At 48.7% G+C, this 24,830-nt stretch overlaps 1 protein-coding gene across 1 annotated transcript in view; it reads right to left on the bottom strand.

Annotated features, from left to right (window-relative positions):
- LOC119974515 (NT-3 growth factor receptor-like) overlaps window positions 1–24,830 on the bottom strand; it is a 917,203-nt gene that overhangs the window by 5,150 nt on the left and 887,223 nt on the right. Inside the window, exons 15-16 of the mRNA XM_038813455.1 lie at window positions 23,324–23,564; window positions 10,119–10,277 (exon numbers count right to left, since the gene is read on the bottom strand). Coding sequence (XP_038669383.1) covers window positions 10,119–10,277; window positions 23,324–23,564 — 400 coding nt within the window. The remainder of the gene's footprint in view (window positions 1–10,118; window positions 10,278–23,323; window positions 23,565–24,830) is intronic.

Genomic DNA, 24,830 nt, shown 5'->3' with positions numbered 1-24,830 from the left:
TAGCTGTGGTTACGGGGATAAGTTGGGGGAATGTGCCTACGTAGGGTGCTCGTTCGGAGGTTTGGTGCAGACTCAATGGACGGATAAGCCTCCGTCTGCACTGTAGGAATTCTGTGGATTTTATCTGTAAGATCTAAATCTGAGATAGACAGATTTTTATTGTTCAAAGCTATTAATGTTGGAATTGTGTTGCAACCAAGTGCATGCTCGAAGTTAGTTAAGTGCACCTGGCCCCCACTGGGGAAAGGTGATGGAATTCTTGCAAGAGTATAAAAAGTAGTTTATATTGGGTGTGGGGGGGAACAAGAGGAATATGTACCATTACTCTGTAGTCTTGGAAATAAACCAGGCTTAAGTATGGGTTCATACTTCCCTCAATATGTGGTTAAGCGATTAACAAGGGTATGGGGCAATCTTGCAGACCAGCCATGATCTCATTGAATAGCTGAACATGTTCAAGGAGTTAAATGGCCTATTGCAGTTCCTCTGAATACTGTCGATCTGTCCCTGTGTCATCGAGAGAACATGTGAGCCGTCAGAGATCAATATCAGTTGGCATGTGAATTGTCAGCACTTAGGAGGTTATTATTCACCCAGCTAAGAAATGGCTATCAGTCAGGAGGGTTAATACCACCTAGCGGGGGAATGATTGGCATTTGGGAGGTTAATATAACCCAGGGTGGAAACGGCCTGTGCTCGAGGGGTTAACATTTTCCAGCCAACGAATATTTTTGTTTCTCTCCAAACCTGCCTGATCTGTGTGTTTTAGTAAGTGGACCTTTTTGTGGGTTCCCTGGATGAACATGACATTGTGAGTCACTGTCTAACTGGCCACTGTGACATGCTAATTATGAGCTGATGGCGCCAATAAAACCTACTTATGTGAAACAGCAACAGGTTGGAGAGTGGTCACATCTATCCACAACGTGAGAGCCCTGCTTTGCTAAACAGCATTATGGAAATGAAAAAAGAGAAGCTCATCTGGCTCATCATCAGGTTACAACTGCACCACTCACCCACAGCCTGCGGCAAACATTTAATTACCAGGCAAAATGATTGTAGATGCATCGGGAACTGAGAGAACGTTGAGACAGAAAAATTAAATCACAATAAAGAAAATTAAATCTTCACTGCTTTATGAACAAAGTGGTTAATCCCATCTTCTCATATTCTACATGGCATGAATTTGTTTAATTAATTACATTTTTAACTTTGGTGGTATTCTGTTGCGATCACCTGTTCCCAAGCACAATTACCCGGTAAAGCGGTGAGTCCCAAGTCTGCCCAGAGGGAAGTGGTGCACGACCTCTGCCACTAAGGATAGCTTCAACTGGAACAGCAGCGGTAACAGCCTGCATTTATATAGCAGCTGCTACATAGGAAAATATCCCACAGTGCATTGGCAGGAACGGGCTCTAAGGAAAAGGAAATATTAGGTGCTCAAAACTTTGCTTTAAGAGAGCAGTTTTAAGGGATGTCTTGAAAAAAACTGAGGTGGAAAACAGTCCCTGAAATGCAAGCGTTGTCTTATGAGGACCCATAGGACCATAGAACAATGGGATTCACAGTGCAGAAGGAGGCCATTCAGCCCATCGAATCTGCACCAGCCCTTGGAAAGAGCACCCTACCTAAGCCCATACCTCTATCCTATCCCCACACCTCCACCCTATCCCCGTAACCCCACCTCCCCTTTTTTGAGCACTAAGGGCAATTTAGCATCACCGATCCACCTAACCTGCACATCTTTGGACTGTGGGAGGAAACCGGAGCACCCGGTGGAAACCCACGCAGACACTGGAAGAACGTGCAGACTCCTCACAGACAGTGACCCAAGCCGGGAATCGAACCTGGGACCCTGGAGGTGTGAAGCAACTGTGCTAACCAGTGTGCTACCATGGAAAGGCTGGTCAGGCTAGACTTGCATCTGCTGGAGTGAGTAAGAGACATAAGATCCTGAGGGGTCTTGACAGGGTGGATGTGGAGAGGAGGTTTCACGCGCAGGTGAATCCAGAAAAAGGGGTCATTATTCAAAAATAAGGGGTTGCCCATTTAAAATGGAGGCAAGGCAAAATTTCTCTCTCGCAGAGTCGCGAGTCTCTGGAACTCTCTTCCTGAAAAGGTGATGGAAGCAGATCTTTGAATGTTTTAAGGCAGGGGTTGAGAGATTCTTGGTAAGCAAGGAGGTGATAGGTTACATGGGGGAAGTGGGATGCAGATTTGTGGTTGCGATCAGATTAGACACGATCTTATTAAATGGCGGAGCAGGCTCGAGGGGCTGAATGGCCTCCTCCTGATTCTTGTTCATATGCATGTGGGTAAAAGGAAGGGATTCCAGAGGTAACGGGAATGGGGTGAACTTGGGTGTGAAGGGGAACTTTGCAGAAAAGGCTGGATTCAGAAAAATTGAGAGTTTGGAAGGATTGTAGGGCTAGAGCAGTTTCCAGAGATAGGGTGAGACAAGACCACATAAATACATCTATATATGAAGTGAATTTAAATTTGAAGTGCTGGGAAATTGGGAGGTCCTGCTGGAAAAAAAAGATTTTTTGTCAAAGTCCTTCATCTTACATTTGTCAGGGCATTCGCAAGAATACAACATACCGGAAATCAACAAATGCAATTGTATGAAAAGAGAGTGCAAATTTGTTGGCAATTGGACTTTGATTGGTAGAAGCATTTTCATGGAGAATGCACCAGTTGACAGCGACAGCTGGTGAGTCCCAAGTCTGCCCAGAGGGATGTGGTCAAGATATTGCCCTGAGGAATGAACCAGAAAATGGCTGTTGTTTGTTTTGTTTAGTTGAAACGGGGGCTATGTGTGTACATGTTCTTTCTGTTTGCAAAGAACAGGTTCCCAACCAGCCTGTACTTGTAAAACTAAAAACACAGGGCGCGATTCTCCGCACTCACGCCGGTTCGGAGAATAGCGGGCCGCGCAAATTTTCATTGCGACGCTGGTCCGACGCCCTCCCGCTATTCTCCGAACCCCGCACAAACTACACGTCGGCATTCTCGGCAAAGGCCTCGAACGCCGCCCCCGGCACGACCAGAATCGCTACTTATTGGCCCCCCGCTATTCTCCGGCCCGGATGGGCCGAAGTCCCGACGTCATCACGACATGTTTTCACGCCGGCCAACACACCTGCTTTTCAAGTTCGTCAACCAGTCGTGCTGGTTGACGAGAGCTTCGAGGAGGTCAGCGCACCGCTCAGCGCACTGCTGGAGTCTGGCCATAACGGGGAAGGCATCCCCGAGAACGGGAGGGGGTCCAGAGCGGGGGGGGGGGGGGATTTTGGGAGATGGAGGGGGGAGACGGAGGGGGGAGTGGGGAAGACGGAGGGGGGAGTGGGGGAGACGGAGGGGGTAGTGGGGGAGACGGAGGGGGGAGTGGGGGAGACGGAGGGGGGAGACGGAGGGGGGAGACGGAGGGGGGAGTGGGGGAGACAGAGGAGGGAGTAGGGGAGACTGAGGGGGCAGTGGGAGAGACTGAGGGGGGAGACGGAGGGGGGAGTGTGGGAGATGGAGGGGGGGGGGAGTGGGAGTGGGGGGGGGGGTAGGGAGAGAGTGAGCGAGTGACCCGTCCAACCCCGGTTACAAAATGTCTGCCACCATGCCATGGCGTGCCGGTCACGAGGACACGGCCGCTGGTTGCCCTGTGGCTTACGGCCACAGGCCACTGACGCACCGGTGAAGAGGACGTAGTTACCTGCCCATTGGATGCAGAAAGTGACCAGGGGTTAGGCTGCCCGCGTGTCAGCAGCGCGACCAGGCCACCGGGACACACAGATGTCCCGTGGCAGGCGGCTGCCGAGGTGTCGACTAACCTCCGTCTAACATGTCCCGTTTCTCTGCCTCCCACCACCCTTCTGTAGGTTAGCACAATGTCTGCGAACAGAACGGCTATGTTCTGCACAGTGGTTGGGGCCACTGCACTGCATTTGGAGATGCAGCAGCATCCACAGCCACAACCCGCAGTGGATGCAGGGCCAGCTGCAGCAGCAGAGGGAAGGGCCGAGGAGTTGCCAGTCGTCGAGCAGCATGGGGGGGAGGAGGAGGAGGGGGAGGAGGAGAGAGTGAGGGTGCAGCCACGGCACCAGAGGCGACGACCAAGGCCGAGAGTGTACCGTGCCTGGATCTCTTTCCTAACAATGACGGACATAGGGCAGCACGGTGGCACAGTGGTTAGCATTTCTGCCTACGGCGCTGAGGACCCGGGTTCGAATCCCGGCTCTGGGTCACTGTCCGTGTGGAGTTTGCACATTCTCCCCGTGTCTGCGTGGGTTTCACCCCCACAACCCAAAGATGTGCAGGATAGGTAGATTGGCCACGCTAAATTGCCCCTTAATTGGAAAAAATAATTGGGTACTCTAAACTTATTAAAAAAAAAACAATGACGGACATCACCTGCAGGAGGAGACTCCGGCTGCGTAGGCGGATGGTGATACATATCTGTCACCTCGTGGCGCACCTCGCCCCACGTGCAACGCGGGGAGGACACGCGATCCCGGTTGCCATCAAGGTGACGGTCGCTCTTAACTTCTATGCGACCGGCTCCTTCCAGTCTCCGAGCGGGGACCTCTCCGGGATCTCCCAGTCATCGGTCCACAGGTGTATCCGGGATGTGACCGACGCCCTCTCTGCCATCGCGGACCGCTACATCACCTTTCCCGAGGACCGAGCAACTCAAGACTCATGAGCTCGTGGATTTGCCAGCGTGGCCGGGATACCGATGGTGCAGGGGGCAATCGATTGTGTTCACGTCCCCATGCGCCCGCCTGCAGGGGACAGGGAGGTGTTCACAAACAGAAGGGGGACATACTCCATGAATATCCAGGTGGTATGCGACCCCCACATGAGGATCATGAACGTCTGTGCAAGGTTCCCAGGGAGTGTGCATGACTCCTACATACTGGCGCAGTCGTACATCCCTGCGATGTTTGAGGGGCGTCCCCCCCCGGCTGAGGGGCTGGTTGCTAGGCGACAGGGGTTATCCGCTGAGGTCTTGGTTGATGACGCCTATACAGAGGCCTCAGACCAATGCGGAAACACGATACAACGAGGCCCATGCAGCAACCAGGGGTGTGGTGGAGCGTTGCCTTGGCCTCCTGAAGATGGGATTCAGGTGCCTGGACCGCTTCGGAGGGGCCCTGCAGTACCAGCCCGACAGGGTCGCTCGCATTGTTGTGGTCTGCTGTGCACTGCACAACATCGCGATGCAGAGGGGAGATGACCTGCTGCAGGAGGCGGAGGGAGAAGCCAGTGGCAGTGGTGCCAGCACAGAGGAGGAGGAGGAGGAGGAGGCTGGCGGAGTGGCGGGCGCAGCACGCAGACACGACCCAGATGCTGGTGATGTCCAGGAGGCGGCACGACGGACCCGGTGGGCACGCAACGCCTTGGTGGCAGCACAGTTCACGCGTCGCATGTGACGTCCCCGCTGAACGCCAAACCACCACCTGCATCGCTAGTCGTGCAGATGGTCAACACACAACTGCCAACACCACAGCCCCCCCCCCCCCCCCCCCCCCCCCCTCTCAGTGTACACTGCTCCACTTAGACATCACCCTTACCACTGGGTCCAGACGGTATGGTACAACATCGATGGCTGTGTCAGTGGGTGTGATCAGTGCCATGTGGAATGATGACAGCCCGCTCTGCGAAGAGCTGTGAGCTCAGAATCGTTAGAGAGAGTCTGACCCATGGCAATAGCTGAACCATCCACCTTAGTGGCCGCTGAGATCATCACTGACACTCTATCACGTGCCCGCGTGGGCTAGCTGTGGGAGGGGGTGGGGAGGGGGGGCGGGGGGGGGGGGGAGGGACTGCACACCCGGCACCGAAGTTTCACCGCTCGTCAAACCCAGCGACACTGGGTCACCATCACGAATCCTGTGGCTGTGGAACAATCACACGGTATTACAAGTAAGGTGGAACAGCGCGTTTAATGTGAACAAACATTTACAGGTGCCCTAGCCCCAACAACTAAACTGTGCCCTTCACCCGTGCCAACTTACTCAGTGTCTATCTTTGTTGCCTTACGGGCCCTACCACTACGTCTAAGTGATTCCCCAGATGATACAGCAGGAGTGGAGGAGGACTGCTGCGAATCGCCCCCTTCGACTTGTTTCTCCTTCGGCAAGCGTTTCCTGGGGCGACCCGGCCTTGATGGGCCAGGCTGCTCTGCGGGTGTCTCGGGTGACATTGTGCCACCCTGCTCTGCCTGCTGCCCACCTGATGCACCAGGGATGGGACGGGGGGAGGCCGAGAATTCCGGGACGACCCGTGATGGAGTTAATGGGACGGGCCCCGAAACCTCCTCCTCCCTCGGGGAGCCCGGTGGCCCCTGGGCCTCACTTTGGGACAGAGGTGCAAGCGGGGAGGTGCCTCGTCGCGCCACCGACACCTGGCGCTGCCAGTCCCAGAGGCCTGCAACGGTATCCACCAGGATCCGAAGGTTTGCAGAGACGGAGTCCAGGGAGTTAGACATTCCCGCCAGGGACTGTGCGACCTCAACCTGTGAGTGCACGACGCCATCCAGCACATGTGTCAGGCGGTTGATGCTCTCCGCGACTGACTGCTGCGACTGGGCCATGACCTGCTGAGACTCGGCCAAGGCTCGCAGCGCGCTGGCAATGTCGTTTTGGCTCGGGCGCATTGCTGCCTGTGAGAGGGCAACCCTGTCCAGGGCCGAGGATGACGCCTACACGTGAAGCCCAACGTCTTGCATAACCTGACCCATGGCCGAAACCGTTTCACCCATTGCCTCCACCGCGGATGCCACCCGTGCGGTGTCGGCCTGGGTTTCTGCCATGAGCGGCACCACTCCCTGCTCGTGGACGCGGTTCGACTCCTCTAACAGCGTCTGCAGAATCTGGAAGACAACCCTCATCCCGTCATTGTGTCCCTGGGTTTCTTGATGCATCGGCTGTGCGGGTGGGTTGAGAAACTCCAGGAACTCTGAAAACGACAGGGAGCCAGCTGCATGCTGGGCCTGGCCTGGCCTCCACCAGTCCGGGCCCTCAGCTGCTCCGACCTCCACCTGCTGTACCTGCTCAGCTGTGAATTGCGACCCAGACTGTGACCCAGGAGCCTCATCTCTAAATAGGCCAGCCGGGGTGAGTGTCTCTGGGATGGTGGATGGTGTGGCAGAAAGCTGTGCGGCAATCTCGAGGTCGTCTTGGTTGGACGCCTCCTCGATGTCATCGGCCCTCTGAGAGGCCGCAGGGCGTTCGCGGGCCATTTCTTTATCTAGCGGTGTCGCCGCCCTCTGGGCGTCCTGCTCCACAGATTCTGTTGGGGAGGATGGGACCCCGCTGATCGGGCACCCTCTGTCGTGCGGCCCCGGGTGAGGTGGGGGCAGATGTCTGTGTCCGTCTGGAGCCAGACGGCCCTGGTCGTTCGGCATCACGTCCTAGGGAAGAGAATGAAACGGGTTATTTAGAGACGCTCGGCCGGGCGCTGGACGGTCCCAGTGGGAAGGGTGTGAAGGGACAGAGGATGGGGGAGGTGTCCCAGTGGGCAGGGTGTGTGAAGGGACAGACGATGGGGGAGGTATCCCAGTGGGCAGGGTGTGTGAAGGGACAGAGGATGGGGGAGGTATCCCAGTGGGCAGGGTGTGTGAAGGGACAGAGGATGGGGGAGGGGGGGTGTTTGTCATGCAGGGTTGTCTCACTTGTTGCAGCTCCGCCAACCTCGCATTGCGCGATCTCCCGAGCAGCAGATCCGCCAACAAGGTCCAGGGCCCTCTGCTCAAAAGTGGTGAGGGGCCGCAGGATGTGCGAACCCCCTCCCGCCTTGTTCTGCTCACGGGTGTTGTGAGCGGTCTTGTCCTGTTGGGGGAGGGGGCATAGGTAGATTATTACAATACGGCAGGTATCAGCAGTCCGTTCAGATACTGGTACAATTTGGGGGTCAAGTTGTAATGAGACCATTGCATCTCTCCACGGGGGCCAGAGCGCTGGGTCTGTGACAACCTTGTGAACCACCCTCAACTCACTCTGCCACAATCCCCCTCCACCCCCCGTGCCAGGGGGGGAGGTGGGTGATTGAGTAAAGGGGGGGAGGGATGGTTGTGACCCGGGGGCACCCTCTTGGCACTTACCCTGGCAGCCCTGGTGAGGTCGTGCATCTTCTTCCGACACTGGTCAGCTGAACGAGGGGTCTGCCCCACAGCACTGACGGCAGAAGCAACCTCACGCCAGGCCTGGCGCACCGCGCTGGCAGGGTGGCGATGTCCTCTACACGGGCAGATGATGCCCCTCCTCTGCTCGATGGAATCAAACAGCATCTCCACATCAGCCTCCACAAATCGCGGGGCTGCTCTCCTCAGCTCCGACATCTTGGCCGACAGTTTCTGTGCTCGCCCGCGCCTGTTTATGGCTTCGGGCGGCGTCACGTGGGCGTGTCCCTAGCGTCACCGCGTTCCGGCGTCATCGCGCACGTGATTGACACGGCCCCATTTCCTAGCCTATTTCCCGGACGTGAATACCTCGGGAAATGGGTCGTGTCGGGCCGTCGCAAAACTCGGCCGTTTTCACGGCCAACTTCGCGATTTTCCGCGGGTGCGGAGAATTGCGCCCACAGTGTCCAACATTAGATGTGATTCCGCGATTGGACAATATTTGCTAAATAATCCACAGTGTGCTCAGAATTATGCTGACAACCAATTTAAGATTGTCAGTTGGGCTCGCAGTGTTTCACATTTGCATGAACTGGAAGCTACGTAGATTAATGCTGTCATGTAAGTGTCCCTTTAAGAAATGTTTTTGTCTTATCACATGGCTTCAGTGATGTCATTGTGTGGGTGGAGCTAAGCTGTGGCTCTGGGTTTTACTTTTGTTTTTGAGTTTTAACTGGTTTGTACAGCACAGGTTGAAAAAAAAGCTTTTTTCCTCTCTATCTGCATTTCAAGAGCGGTTTCCAGACTGCTTGATAACTTGAAATAAAATAATTGATTTCTGGAAGAAATTCAAACCTCTGTTTTTGAAAGGACATGAGAGCATCCAAACCAGGTTGTGAGTGCCGTGTGCTGGGCCACACCTTTGAAAGGGGTTTTCTGATTTCTGGGATCTTGTTATTAAATTGGAACAGCTTAAGGGGGAATTTATTAAGGGTTATACATAGTGTACTGTAGCTGTGTGGGGTACTTATGTTGGTAGTTGATAAAAATGCTTACTGTGTGTGTTTATAAAAATGTTGACTAAATTTGTGGAATAAACTTTGTTTTGATTAAAAATACTTAAGGTCTCTGTTAAATAACACCTGAAAGATAGGCCCTTGTGCTCTTCGTTAAAATAAATAAACAGTTATGGGTAAGGTGAACTTCATGATATATTTAGGAGTTTTCTAAACCCTGGCCCATAACAATGCACAGGACCCTGTTTGTGCAGATAGTAAACAGGTTTGTCATCAACCTCTTTTTCCACTTCAAATTCACTGATGTGTGGATTGTCTTTGCACTCTTTGCAACACCTCCACCAATCAAAGCCAACAAAATGTGTCTCTTTTTCCAGCAGTACTCAAGTTCTGTATTGCTAAGCAACTAACTGGGTGGTCGGTAAAGTCAGGGGTAATGGGCGAGTGGGACCATGTGCAAGACAGAACACAGGCAGTTGCATGTAAAGAGAGGAGAACATGGGCATTGGGGGGGGGGGGGGAGGAAACTCAAAGGAAAAGGTTAAAATTGAGAGATTCACCGGTTAGAAAACTAGAAAGATGAATTACGGATTCAATTTAATGACAAATATAGAGAGGTTCCACAGTAACAGATATGACTAAATATTAATTAACTTAAGTGGAACCGTCAGTGACTTGCATGCAGTGTTCCAACATCATAAAACATCTTGTGTTAAGCATTGAAAAATGAGCCCACAGCAACAGCAGAATATCTGTTACTCATTGTAATCTGCTCTTGCCCATTCAGACTAATGCATCAGATTGTCACTTGAGGAAACACAGATTGACTAGTTGTGGAATGCACAGCATGTACCCCGAGAGACTGAAGAGCGAGAACATTAGGCTTTCTGCTTAAGTTGTCTTGTGTCTCTAAGGCCCATGTTCATTGTAGCAAGTCTTTCTCTTCCCCCAACACATCTCCAGCAGTGGTTCTTCTGGTCTCTTACCTCATTGTTTGAGAGCTGGAACCAGGGCTGTTTGCCATAGGTGAAGATCTCCCACAGGATCACTCCGAAGCTCCAGACGTCACTCTCAGTTGTGAACTTGCGGTACATTATACTCTCAGGTGGCATCCAACGGATTGGAAGCATAGTGTGACCACCCACCTGGAACACATTCAATCAAAAAGCGTCAGGAAGATCAGTTACATCATGTTATGCTTGGTCACAATTTTTTATTTCTGTATTTTTTCATTTTCTTTATCATTCACGGGATGTGGGCGTCGCGCTGGGTCAGCATTTATTGTCCATCCCTGAGGGTATTTACGAGTCAACCGCATGCTGTGGGTCAGACCAGGTCAGGGCGGCAGATTTCCTTCCCTAAAGGACATTAGTAATCCAGATGGGTTTTTACCGACAGTTAACAATGGTTTCATGTTCATCTTTAGACTTTTTAATTCCAGGTTTTTATTGAATTCAAATTCCACCAACTACCATGGCGGCAGTTGAACCCAGGTCCCCAGAGCATTACTCTAGGTCTCTGGATTACTAGCCCAGTGATAATACCACTGTGCCATTTCCTCCCTGCAATAACACAATAGTAGAAACATGGGCACAGTATGAACCAATGGAAGGATGCAAAGTTGTGAAATGTCATAGCTTGGTGGGATGTAGCTATCTGGCTCTTGTTCTTAGCTGCATTGGGCAAACACCTTCTTCCCATCAATGTCAATACATGTTGATTATCTCTGTTGGGAAAGATGGTAAGACATTCCCGTACCAGCCTCCCCGGACAGGTGCCGGAATGTGGCGACTAGGGGCTTTTCACAGTAACTTCATTGAAGCCTACTCGTGACAATAAGCGATTTTCATTTCATTTCAGTTTCATTGGCTTCAGCACTATGAAATTAGCAGACATGAACACACGGACACACAGAAAGACAGCCCTTCCCATCAACGAGACCTTCTGCTCCTGCCGGAGGTGACCCCCACCCCAGACTGGAAAATCCTAGCCCACACAGCTCCAAAAGGCTTATGTTATGCCACTTAACTTGGTGTATTTTTTAGTCATTTCTGCTACAGTAGAACCTCAGTACATTCCTCCGCATTAAATTTAATCCGTTATTTACCTTTCCAATTTTCTAGCTCTTGGCGAATCAGGCTCCTAAAGTCTGCTTAATTTTCAATATGAACTTTTACCTCAATTCCACTTTTCCGCCTGATCCCAATATCCCTTAAGTGCGCAAAGATCTCTCTATCTCAGCCTTAAATATATTCAATCGTGTAACATCCACAATCTTAAGAGAATTCCAAAGATTCACAACCCTTTGAGTGTGGGAAATTCTCCCCCCCTCTCGGTCCTAAATGATCAGTCTCTTATTCTGAGACTGTGCCCCATGATCTTCATTCACTAGGAGAAACAACCTGTCAGTGTCTACCCTGCCAGCCCCCTTTATAATCTTGTATGTTTCGATGAGAACCCCTCTTCTACCACTCCAGTGAGGATGGGCCCATTTTAGTCAGCCCCGCATCAGAGCAGAACCCTCTCGTCCCAGGAACTAATCCTTTGTAGTGAGTCCAAGGTAAGTATAATCCCTCCTTAGATATGGAGGTCAAAATTGCAAACAGTATCCAGATGTGGTCTCACCAAAACCTGATACAATTGTCACAAGTCTGCCTTATTCTGGTTCTCCAATAAAGGCCAACATGCTGTTTGATTTTATAGTTGTTTTCTGCACCTGCATGCTAGCTTTCTGTGTTCCTTGCACAGGTGCATCCAAGCACCTCTGAAGATTTAACATTTACAACTTTCATGCCTTTTAAAAACAATTCTGCTTTTCTATTGTCCCTTGCAAAGTGAAAACTTCTTCCTCGCATTATACTCCATCTTCCAGCTTGTTCCCGACATACTTTGCTATCTTTTACCACTTTGCAGCTTCTTTGTGTCCTCCTCACAGTTTACATTCCCGCTGAACTTTGCATCATCAGCAAACATAGGTAAATTACTCTCTCTCTCTCTTTGCCTGAACCATTCATGTAAATCAGCAGCACGGGATCAGTTGGTTCTTTGTCCAAAGAAGCAAACTCATTCTCAGATTAGAAATGATATCCTATTCCAAAGCGCGAGTCACAATTGTTCTTTAATGAATTGTGTCTCTGTTCCAGCAAAAAGCAAAATGTGGCAGCAAAGACAAATTTGTCTTTTATTTATTCCTACTCCCTTCCCTTTCTCCTCACCTCCCTCTCTCATCTTGCCTCCTTTTTGCCTCCCCTTAAGTGCAGTGTCCTGGTAGGGAGAGGACAGACTGATGGTGAAATATCCTGAGTCCCTGCCCGGGACCCGCATCACTTCAGACTGTGGAGAGAAAGAATCGCTCCCTGGCTTTTAATCATCTCTCGCTTCACCTATCCTCCTGCTTCCCTCCTTCTCTGAAAACGCCGATGTGTCACTATAATGAGTGGGAAGACTGTTATTAAACCACTTGCAGATGTTACTGTTTATGTAACTCAGCATTTGCTGGTTTAGCGCATTCATTTGATTGAAGGTTTATTCAGCTGTATAAAGGGTGAAGCCTGTTACTCGTGGTACCTGCTGTGTGACTACTGTGCTAACTCCTGCTCCATACCCACTACTTTTTTTTCATTCACAAACTCCAACATGCACTGGATTTTGAAGTTTATCATCTGTGGTGTGTCGTTTGTGAAGTTGCTGCACATAATCGGAAATCGAACAACTTCCCCATGGAGGAATCCCATTGTCAAGTGACTGTCCTACAACAGTGCCTGGGTAGGGATAGTGCATCAGAACATAGCTTGAATGTGGGTCAAACAACTATATCATAAACAATGGCCAGGAGACGAGAGACTACCTTTGAACATCACTGAAGTACACAGATCTTAGCAGCAGCTATCACTGCGGAGTCAGCGGGAGAGTCCGAGATGCTGAATTAGTTCTCACTTCAGTGAATGATGCATCTCTGATATATTAACAGGAAAGTTCCTCTGATAACATATTCCCTGCTTAGCCATAACATTGCTGATTGGCTACACTCACAAGGGTCTTCTGCTCTATTCCATGTGCTGCTGACCGGGGGTGTGGACTATCAGCATTGTGGATTGGCCCACTACCCTGCTTGCATCTTCTACTACCCAATAATAGTCGCTACACGGTTGAGACAATTGACAAGCTCTCCCTACAGGTGGACAGCTGGTACCAAGAGGCCTTCACAAGCAACAGAATAAGGGTGAATTGCCACCGTTCTACAGCATGGGCACAGACTACGCACCATCACATCACAGACCAACCAACTAGAGGGGCAGAGCTTCATCAGCAGTTATTTGTCTCTCAACAACGCAGTCCATGGGAAAAGCACTGAGCTGGAGATACGAGAGGTCATTGAGCCTCTGGAGCTAACTCGCCAGAAGCTGTTGTCTGAAATCTTTGAGTTCTTTTCATCAGCTGAAGAACAGACATCTTCCCTCATTAGATTAGAGGGATGTTGCATTGCGCCACATTTATGTTCTAAAAATCCAAACACAGCCAAAGACCAGAGCCATTTCTCAGACTTGGTCCAAGTCTTTTTGTTTGGGGCTTTTACAAAGAAGCGTTTTTGCCGTGCGTTGAACTTTCCCGACAGGGAGTTGGGCAATAGGTTAGCTTGCTGACCCCTCTTCATATTCACTTGTAGTTTGTAGTCACACCTCATGGCTACACTATGCATCTTGCACATAGAGTAGAGCATGCACTACCAACATGTGCCATGGAATCATGAACCACAAAGAAGAAATATGAGCAAACAGAAGTTCCATGACAAGTTAACCTGAAATAACTTTGCTGCCAATGAAGAAAGATGAGAAATGCCAAACTCCTTGTTGCCACTTGCCAGTGTGACACTGGCGGAATGTATCCCAGCTAAGATTGGTATTCACCTGGACATCCGTAACTCCTCTGAGACTTAAGGCTGGTCAGGCCAGAAGCAATAGAGGGGCTGAAAGAGCTGGTGGAGATGCAGAGCTGTCAATGATCAGCGTATGGGTGATTGTTGATCTAACTAGAAAGAGGAGGGGGAACTGAGAATAGAATGTGAGGTTGACAGAATGGTAGAGGGAAGTGATACCAGCTTTTCCAATGTACTGGCTGTGTTTGGCCCAGTAGGAGTTGAATCATCCACAGGAACTCCTTGGAACTGTGTGGCAGTGATATTGGAGGATGGTGAAGTCAACCCATCCAATGCTGAGGAGAGTTCAGGAAGGGATAAAGCATCATGGTCATGTTTACGCAAGACAGTATTCCAGATTTTTGGATCAGCAGGTTTCTGGGCTGTGAGCAAGTTGGAAAAGCTAAGACGGGGAATTTCAGAAGAAAGAGATAGTGAGCTAGGAGGCAATAATTTGTTCAGGGACCCAATAGAGGAAGCTGGAAAATAGTTAGAACAGTTCCTTGAAGTTTTAAAGGCACACAAGGTAAATTGAAAGAAACTGTTTCCAGTAAATGAAGGGTTTTGGACAAAGACATCAATGTAAGATTATATCTGAGACTTGACAGAACATAAGAGAAGTTGTTCTACACGGTGCATGAGGTGAGAGAATTTACTATTGGAGTTAATTACTGAAGCAAAATTCATGTCAACTTGTAAGAAACAATGGATGGGATTATCTGTCAGCTGATGCCGGAATCGCGAAACGTGATTGGGCGGAGAATTAGTTCTGACGCTGAAATTGTGGCGGCCGATTTCACGCCAAATCACAATTCTCTGTCGCCTCAACAGCAGCGTCAATGTGTTCCAGAATGCACACACCGTAAACACCATTTGCATATCATTAGCTGGCCCAATCCAGTATTCTCCGGGGTCTCCCCGATTCTCCGTCTCCAATGGGCCAAATTCCCTCAGGCGAGGTTCACTTGTGCTTTTAAAAATCGTGAAACCGGCATCATGGCAGATGAGGGAGAGAGAGGGGGTACGGAAAGTGTCCAACACTGCCATAGTTTGTGGACAGTTGTGCCGCTGGCCGGGGGCTTCTGCCAGGGCCGGGGGGCTTTTGTCAGGGCCGGGGGGAGTAGCGGGGGGTGTGCAGGAGGTGGCCTGGAGGGTTGGGGTGGATGGGCACAGAGCAGCATTGCCGTGATTTGCAAGGCAGCCATGCAGCTGCACACACTGCTGACTGCCCACTGTGAACTTCGGGCTACAGGTCGTATGGGTGTCTCCCCAGGGTACCTCCCTAGGTGCCCTCTGGCCCTAGCCAACCCATCAGCGGGATGGGTGCGCTCCAGCGCAATCAGTGCCATCTTGTTGGCTCAGATGAGTGTGTGTGGGGGTTGTAATGCATATATGATATATGTGGCTGCAGCTTGTCAGCCTCCCGCGTGTCCATCATGGACCCGACGAATCCTGCGGACCCGGCCTGCCAGATAGTGCCCCCTTGTAACCCTACTCTCCAACACTGGACCACATTCCACCAGTCCCCCTAGCCCCCGCCGAAGCCCCTCCTGGCCCCTCTCCCCCGACTGTGGCGACCCTGGACACAGTCCACAGCCGCTATGCGAGGTTGATGAAAACCCAGAGCCCAAGTGATCCACGCCGTTGGAAAGTCGGCCCATCAGGGGCGGAGCATCGGGGGAGGGCCTTCAGGTGACGTCCTGAGGCCGTCCTAACGGCGTGCGGCGTACTCGTCAATGACGCCGTTTAGGAGGGGGTGGAGCATCCGCAAGCAAGCGAGACCCTGATTTCAGTGACAGAAGGGATGCTCCGCCCGATCAGCAAATATGATTTCGCCGTTGGCAAGTGGAGAATCCCGCCCTTAGCCTCAGGAACGGACAATCCCGCCCAGCAGGTCTGACAGGATGGCTGAAGGAGATTGATCGGAAATCTGGAAACAGAGCGGATGTAACTATTGCTCATATTGTTTGTATTCTTTCATGGGTTGTGGGCCAGCATTTATTGCCCAGCCCTAATTGCCTTTGAGAAGGTGGTGGTAAACCACTTTCTTGAACCGCTGGAGTCCATGTGGTTTTATTGTGCTAAACGAACAAAATGCTGCGTTACATAAACAGTAACATCCACAAGTGGCTTAATAACAGCACTGGAAAATAAACACTGACAGGGATTGTTTGCCCAAATGACATGTTGTAATTTCCAAGTAATTCTTTTGCTTCACGATATCAATGTCACTTAATCAGTTTGCAGGATGTACAAATACAATCTCATACAGAAGCATCGTTAACCCAAGGAAATTGGGTTGCGTGTAATAGGTGATTGTTTAATCAAGGTTAACATTAATTTGAATAAAAGGGAGGGCAGAGTGTCACAGTAAGCCTAAACGATCCTTCACAAATCCCAGCGTACACAATTTAGTGAAAAGGCGGACTCCTTTCTCTTATCCTCAATGCCTGCAGCACTTTCATCCGTCGCATGGGAAACATTCTAACAGCTTCATCGAGGGAAGAGTTAGTGATATTGATGGAATTTGTGCTTGTGAATTGGTATTCAACAGCACAGGAATCTCAGAATTCAACAGAGTCTTTTTACAATCTTTTCAAACCTTGTCACCCTCTCGAACAACATGGCTAACAACAGCATTGGCAGGTTGCTAAGAAAATAAAATTTCACTGGCTATATTGAGAAACACAATTGTGTCACAACAGTAGTCACTCCCCTCAATGTTATCAACGCCTCGGAGGTTACCATTGACCGGAAACTAAGCTGCAACAAAGAACAAACAAAGAACAATACAGCACAATAACAGGCCCTTCGGCCCTCCAAACCTGCGCCGATCATGAGTCCCATCTAGACCAACCACCTGTATCCTTCTACATCCCGTCTGTTCATGTGCCTATCCAGATAAGTCTTAAAGGTCGCTAACATATCTGCCTCAACCACCTCTTTGGCAGTGCATTCCAGGCCACCACCACCCTCTGTGTAAAACATTTTCCCCGCACACCTCCACTGAACCTTTCCCCCTCACCTTGAACTTGTGCCCCCTTGTAATTTTCATTTCCGCCCTGGGAAAAAGCCTCCAACTGTTCACCCTATCTATACCCCTAATAATTTTATAAACTTCTATCATGTCGCCCCTCAGCCTCCGTCTCTCTCGGGAGAACAATCCCAGTTTTTTCAATCTCTCCTCATAGCTAATACCCTCCATACCAGGCAAAATCCTGGAAAACCTTTGCTGTACTCTCTCCAAAGCCTCCACGTCCTTCTGGTAGTGCCGTGGCCAGAATTGGACACAGTATTCCAAATGTGGCCTAACCAATGTTCTATATAATTGTAACATAATTTTAGAGCTTTTATACTCGATACCCCGTCCTATGAAAGCAAGCATGACATATGCTTTCTTTACCACCATTTCCACCTGTGCTGCCACTTTTAAGGATCTGTGAATCTGCATGCCCAGATTTCTCTGTACTGTATCTCTATGCTCCTGATGGTTCTGCCATTTATTTTATAGCTCCTGGCATTGTATTCTTGCCCTCTTGACATGAATGCTAACATTGCATTTGCCTTCTTAACTGCCGACTGAACCTGTACGTTATCCGTAAGAGAATTGTGAACAAGGACTGCCAAGTGCCTTTGTCCTTCTGATTTCTTAAGCATTTCCCCATTTAGAAAATAGTCTATGCCTAAATTCCTCCTTCCAAAGTGCATAACCTTACACTTTTCCACATTGTATTTAATCTGCCACTTCATTGCCCACTCTCCTAGCCTGTCCAAATCCTTCTGCAGCCCCCTTGCTTCCTCAATACTACCTGTCCCACTACAGATTTTTGTATCATCTACAAACTTAGCAACAGTGCCTTCAGTTCCTTCTTCCAGATCATTTACGTATATTGTGAAAAGTTGTGCTCCCAGCACCGACCCCTGAGGCACACCACTGGTCACCAGCTGCCAGCCTGAAAAAGACCCCTTTATCCCCACTCTCTGCCTTCTGCCAGTCAGCCAATCCTCTATCCATGCCAGAATATTACCCTTAACACCATGGGCTTTTAATTTATTTAACAGTCTCCTATGCGGCACCTTGTCAAAGGCTTTCTGGAAATCTAAATAAATCACGTAAGACAACTCGATTCCTGTTCAGCATCAGACCAAAAAATGTGTGATGAGGAGTGTGATTGGGAGAAGATTCTCATCATGTAGAAGTAGGCTGAATTTTGGGTTGCATGACCCAAGTCAACTCCCCAAACGTATGTGAATCAGGTTTCAATAGTTTCAGCTCATGGTATTCACAATGCCTTTATTCTTCTGTCACTGGGCGACATGGCAGCACAGTGATTAGCACTGCCTCCTCACAGTGGCAGGGACCCGGGTTCAATTCCAGCCTTGGGTAAATGTCTGTGCGAAGTTTGCAGATTCACCCCATCTTTCCGTGGGTTTCCTCCGGGTGCTCCTGTTTCCTCACACAGTCCAAAGCAGGTTAAATGGATTGTCCATGCTAAAATTGCCCCTCAGTGTCCAGGGATGTGCATGTTGGGTGGGGCTGCAAAGATAGTGGGGGTGGGGGGGGGGGGCCTGGACCCAGGTAGGGTGCTCTTTCAGAGATTTGGTGCAGATTTGATGGGCCAAATGGCCTCCTTTTGCGGGCCTGCATTGCAGGGATTCTATTTTTCTGTGGTAATTAGACTAGTGAGGAAGAAGGCTTAAAAAGATTTCTAATGGGATTATACTGTTGTAAGTATTTCCCAAGGTCTTAGCACTCACTGAAGTAATCACAGTTCAGCCTGAGATTTACCAAATAAGCAGTCACCAGCTGGTGCGACCATTCAAAACCCTGGTCTCAATCTCATCCTGACTGCACACTGCGGAGCTCTTCAAATATATAACAGCGTTTAAAATTATTTGAAGAATAAATAAGATCAAACCCTGAAGAAATGAGCACTCGGGAACCCAAGGGACTCAAAGGCTTCAAACTCAATTCATTTCTGTTGAATTTGGTGCATGATCGTAGCAACAGATCTTTGTGAGAGGGTGGGTTGCAGTGTTTAATAAATCCTGGAATAATTAAATTTTGTCGAGGTAATTTACTATTGTGAAATGATCCGGATCCCACATAGTATCAACCACCCTCTAATTGACTGTACAGCAACCAGCACAAGGCAAAGCCAAGGATTCACTGCAGTTGATTTGTTTAAATGAATACATGTTTCATGCACCAGTGCTACTAGGATTAAATGCTTCAATAATGAACTATCATTTAATTTTAGGAAAATGGTTGTTAAGTGATACCCCAGTGACACGTGATTCACAGACATCTTGGTTTCTGTTAAGTATTGGCAAGTGTTAGGAAAACAAAAGTGGTTTAAAGGGATTTATTTTTGTATTGGAAAACATAAGAAATATAGTATAAAGTGTGTTTAATTTTACGTTTATGTGCTGGACGAAAGTGTTTGTGTATATGAGAGTTGGTTCAGTTCCAACTGTCTTCAATTGTGCTTAGAGAGGGCTATGGCGTGAAGAGTAAATAAATTAGCAGTGGTGGCTTAGCAACTGGGGGCAATATAAGGTAGAAATGATTTTCTGCTTTTATTAAGGAATAGGAACATCTGCATTTAACTTCTTTCTTTCAAATTATACCCAAATTCTCTGCAAATTGTCCAAAATTGGGAAGTGGCTTATGTAACATTGGCAGATCAGGTGATGTTACATAAGACATTGTTGCTCCTTTTGGCAGAGCGTTCTGTGGACAGTGCTGAATCGAAGGGACCATGTGATAAATGGTCTAATCCTATTTAAAAATCTATATTATTAGTGTCACGAGTAGGCTTACATTAACACTGCAATGAGGTTACTGTGAAAATCCCCTAGTCGCCACACTCCGGCGCCTGTTCAGGTACACTGAGAGAGAATTCAGAATGGCCAATTTACCTAACATGCATTTTATCAGAACTTGTGGGAGGAAACCGGAGCACCCCGAGGAAACCCACGCAGACACGGGGAGAACGTGCAGACTCCGCACAGACAGTGACCCAAGCTGGGAATCGAACCTGGGTCCCTGGTGCTGTGAAGCAACAGTGCTAACCACTGGGCTACCATGTCACCCATATCAGTATCCCACAAGTATTTGTGCACAGTCTCCCTGGAGTTTAATGCAAATGCAGTAAGACAGATCCTGCTGAGGGGAATTATTTTTGGATATATTTAAACTGCCTGGTGAAAAAGAATAATGAGAGTTTCTTCAATGGATATAGAGAGTTTGACATTTGAATATTGCAAAGGTATCTACCCTGTAGTAATCTGTACTGAATATGGCACATAACCTTAAAATATATAAGGGCAATAACAACTTACTTTTGTATTTCAATGTAGATAAATATACCAAGGCCCCTCATAGAGACAAAATTAATAAATAAAACAAAATGCCCAACCAAAGAAAGAGTTATTCGGAATTGTAACCGATTCAGGAAAGATGGTGTTAAGTAAAGTGGACACAGAGGGTTTAAGGAGGGAATTCAAGACATGGACGTGGTGGCTATAGGCACACCTAATAACTGTGGGGTAATGAGATGGTGGATGTACAGAAGGCTAGGATCAGGGCAAGGGAGAGTTTGGGGCTGGGTGGAATTATAGGAGTGAAGGAAGTTACAAAAATAGATTTTTAACCACAATAATGGATGAGAATTTTAAACCCGTGGATTTGGGGGATTTGGGGAAGTTTGTTGGTCTGTAAGGACAAAGGCAATGGGTTAGTGGGATTTGGGCCTGAATGTTTGATACGTTGGGTGTGTGCACTCGATGTGCCCGGAAGCGGGTGTGAAACGCATGTCCGGCCGGTCAATCCCAGAACGTGATTTCACACTGGTCGGCCAAGTAACGGGCAGCCAGTGTGAAACACGTGCTGGAAAAGGCTGAGCGCTGCCAGGAAAGGGGGGGGGGGGGGGGAAAGAGGGCGGGCACTGAGGGAAAGGCGGGTGCGGACTGACACTTATAATGGACTCCAACAGGGGTGTGACCACTGCGAAGATGTCTCAGGGAGCAGCAGAACTGTACAAAATAAATTGCAATGGACAAACACAATCAAACAGCGCATTCAAACCCAAAGCTCAGTCCCCAGACACCTTTTTAAATGGTTATTTCAGCCAGGACATTTCATCCCACTCTGGATCGAAGTTGAAGTTAAAACGTTAGGGCCTCATGGCCAATTGCGCAATGACATTGGGGCACATGCCTGACTACGTTTTGTGCGTTTTTACAGTTTTCCGGGCTGGTCAGCACCCACCCAAGTAATACAGCACAGTAGCTCAGTGGCTAGCACTGTTGCTTCACAGCTCCAGTGTTCCAGGTTTGATTCCTGGTTGGGTCACTGTTTGTGAGGAATGTGCATGTTCTCCCTGTGCCTGCGTGTGTTTCGTCCGGATGCTCCGGTTTCCTCTCATAAGTCCCGAAAGACGTGCCTGTTAGGTAAATTGGGCATTCTGAATTCTCCCTCTGTGTACCCGAACAGGCACCGGAGTGTGGGCGACCAGGGGCTTTTCACAGTAACTTAATTGCGGTGTTAATGTAAACCTACTTGTGACACTAATAAAGATTATTGTAAAATTCTGGTCTCGTTGTGAGAAAGGTTATTAGAATTTTGGATGGCCTGAAGTTCGGAGAGCACAGGTAGACTGATTGGGAGTGCAATGGTTCAGTCACCGGAAGATGACAAACACATGAATGAGGGTTTCAGAGGATAGACAGACTCTGGCAGAGGCAGAGACAAGCAGTATTTTGGAGGTGAAAGTAGGCTGTCTTTGCGACGGAGAGACTGTGGAGTCAGAACCTTAGCTCAGGGCAAAATAGGAAGTGGAAATTACAAACAGCATGAGATGGTGGTCAGGAAAGGGAATGGAGTCAGTTTGCCCTGGTGCTTCAGATAATGGCTTATCTCGTCCCAATCTTTAACTGGAGGAAATTATACTTTGGTCAAGACGGGGTCAAACAATTAGTCTGACAGCACAGAGGCAATAGAGAAGTGGTGGAGAGGTAGAACTAGCTGTCCTCTACACATGTCGAAATTTCCCCAATGCCTGTGGGTGATGTTATCAAGGTTCCACACAATGAGAAAATGCTTGCAGCAGTCCAGGTCAAGTGAAGAAATTAATAATATCCAGAATAATACTGTAAAGTTAATCTCATGGGACTTCCTTCAGGCTTAGATAATGCCAGCGCCCTGTGTCTGTCCAGGTGTTATGTAGAGGATGCGGCCATGCTGGATTTCTGGGGGGAGCTCCTGAGGTTATGGATGAAAGATTGGAAAGAAATCTGGAGATGATCTGGCCTTGAAAAGGCAAGAATGGAACCAACCAAGACCCGTCCAACTGAACTGGACAATAGGGGAGGCTGCAGCCTGTGTAATGAGGGAGGAAGAGGAGGACATATTCTGGTCACAGTCAATGCTAATTCATTTGTGACTCTGATTAGGGCCATTTTGATGGTGTGGGCAGAATATGACTGGAGAGATTCAAACATTGTGTTGCGAGGGAGCTGGGCACGATTTGGGGATTTGACAGCACGTTTAAGGGCTAGGTGCAGGTTGGACTGGAGGGGCAGTGGCAGGATGCAAGGGCAGAGAGTTGAGCATGGGTATTTTTTGAGGAGGGAGTGAATGATTTCAAAAGAGAAATGGACGGTACATGAAGAGACGCAACTACTTGCAATGTCAGTTTAGTATGAGAGCCAAGGATGAAAGTTGACTGGTCGGTAATTTAGTGGGAATGGGGTGGTGGGAGCAGGGAGTGGGTCATCTGAATAAGGTAACATCACAGATCTTCCATGAGTGGCAATAGAAGACAAACTGGACAGAGGTGCTTGTAATATTTATAGTGAATGAGGAACCACACTATAGGGGCTTTTCACAGTAACTGCATACTTGTGAAATAAAAGATTATATATATGTAATAATTTATACTGAATTAGGAAAGATCCTGAGGGGACTCCAGAGGGTTATAATGGAGGGGTGGAAAGAAAAGTAATTGCTGGAGAGGATCTACCTTCTAGTAATCCATATGTAATAATTTGGAATCAATAGTGAATGATGCACCTACCGTTACTTTCCAGAGGCAATAAAACAGCTACTCTGTAATAATCTGCAGTCAATGAGGTGCCCACCCTGTAATAATATGTTGGCAATGAGTCATCTACTCTGTAATAATGTGTTATCAATGAGGCACCCATCCTGCAATAGTGTTTTGTCAATGAGGTGCTTACCCTGTAATAATGTGCTTTCAATGAGGCACCTACCCTGTAGTAATCCGTACTGTAAACATCTCTCGACATTCCAAAATCTCCAATTTTAACCTGCACATTCCCTCCAACGAGGCAGTTGCGGGTGGCCAGGTCCCTGTGAACAAAGTGTTGTGAGGCCAGGTACACCATGCCAGATGCGATCTGTGAGGCGATGTTTAACATCTGCGAGATGGTCATCTCCCCCTTAAGTCGTGGTTGTCCATCGACCAGAATCATTGCGTCCGGTCCACGAGCCCTGGGAAACCAGTAGAGGACAATCAGTGGGGCAGAGTAATCAAAGTTTCACACTGAAATCTGACTGTCCCAAACAGACTGGATTTTATAAAAAAAACAAACAATTGGAATTGGACAAGATAATCCCACAGACAAACTAATCCAAAATGTACAGCTGGGGCAGGATTACTCCTCGGAGATTAAAAATCACATCAGACATTTCCCCGTCTGATCTTTCCCTACCACCCAAATATGTACACTTACTTACTTCACCATTTTGAACCTTAAACTCGTCAAACTGCTAAATGCTGAGGAATTAAAGACACAAACCCCCATTTCACACCCAAGTGCCAGCATCCGGCACTCGCAGTTTAATTCTAATAAGAATTAGACAGAAAGTCAGGCTCTCTTAAACTGTCCAGTCAAGCACTTCCAGCTCAGGGGCAGCACAAGCAGAATAAAGCTCCACATCCCCTCTCCTCCCCACTGATATGCCTCATGGGAAACCTCAGAAGAGTCCGTGCTCCATTTTGTTTCCCTGTAATTTATTTCTTATTCCTTCATAGGATGTGGGCGGCGCGCTGGGCCGACATTTATTGCCCATCCCTGAGGGGTTTTAAGAGTCAACCACATTGCTGTGAATCTTTAGTCGCATGTAGACCAGACCAGGTAAGGACGAGGGATTTCCTTCCCTGAAGGACATCAGTGAATTAGATGGGTTTTTACGACAATCGGCAATGGATGGTTTCATGACCATCTTTTAATTTCAGATTATTTAATTGAATTCAAACTTCACTAGCTAATATGGTGGGCTTTGAACCCGGGTCCCCCAGAACGTGACTCTGAGTCTCTGGATTACTAGTCATAGATCATAGTCCACTGGATAACTAGTCTAGAACATAGAACATACAGTGCAGAAGGAGGCCATTCAGCCCATCGAGTCTGCACCGACTTACTTAAACCCTCACTTCCACCCTATCCCCGTAACCCAATAACCCCTCCTAACCTTTTTTTTTTGGGCAATTTATCATGGCCAATCCACCTAACCTTCACGTCTTTGGACTGTGGGAGGAAACCGGAGCACCCGGAGGAAACCCACACACACACGGGGAGAATGTGCAGACTCCGCACAGACAGTGACCCAGCAGGGAATCGAACCTGGGACCCTGGCGCTGTGAAGCCACAGTGCTACCCAATAGTCTAGCAACAATACCACTGCGTCACTGCCTCCCCTACTTCAGCTCGAACTGCTTTTTCGCCTGTTTCAGCCAGAAAGGCACAGTTACAG

Source organism: Scyliorhinus canicula, chromosome 12, assembly GCF_902713615.1.
Source record: "Scyliorhinus canicula chromosome 12, sScyCan1.1, whole genome shotgun sequence".
NCBI lineage: Eukaryota > Metazoa > Chordata > Chondrichthyes > Carcharhiniformes > Scyliorhinidae > Scyliorhinus > Scyliorhinus canicula.
This window is presented reverse-complemented; position numbering and strand designations above follow the sequence as displayed.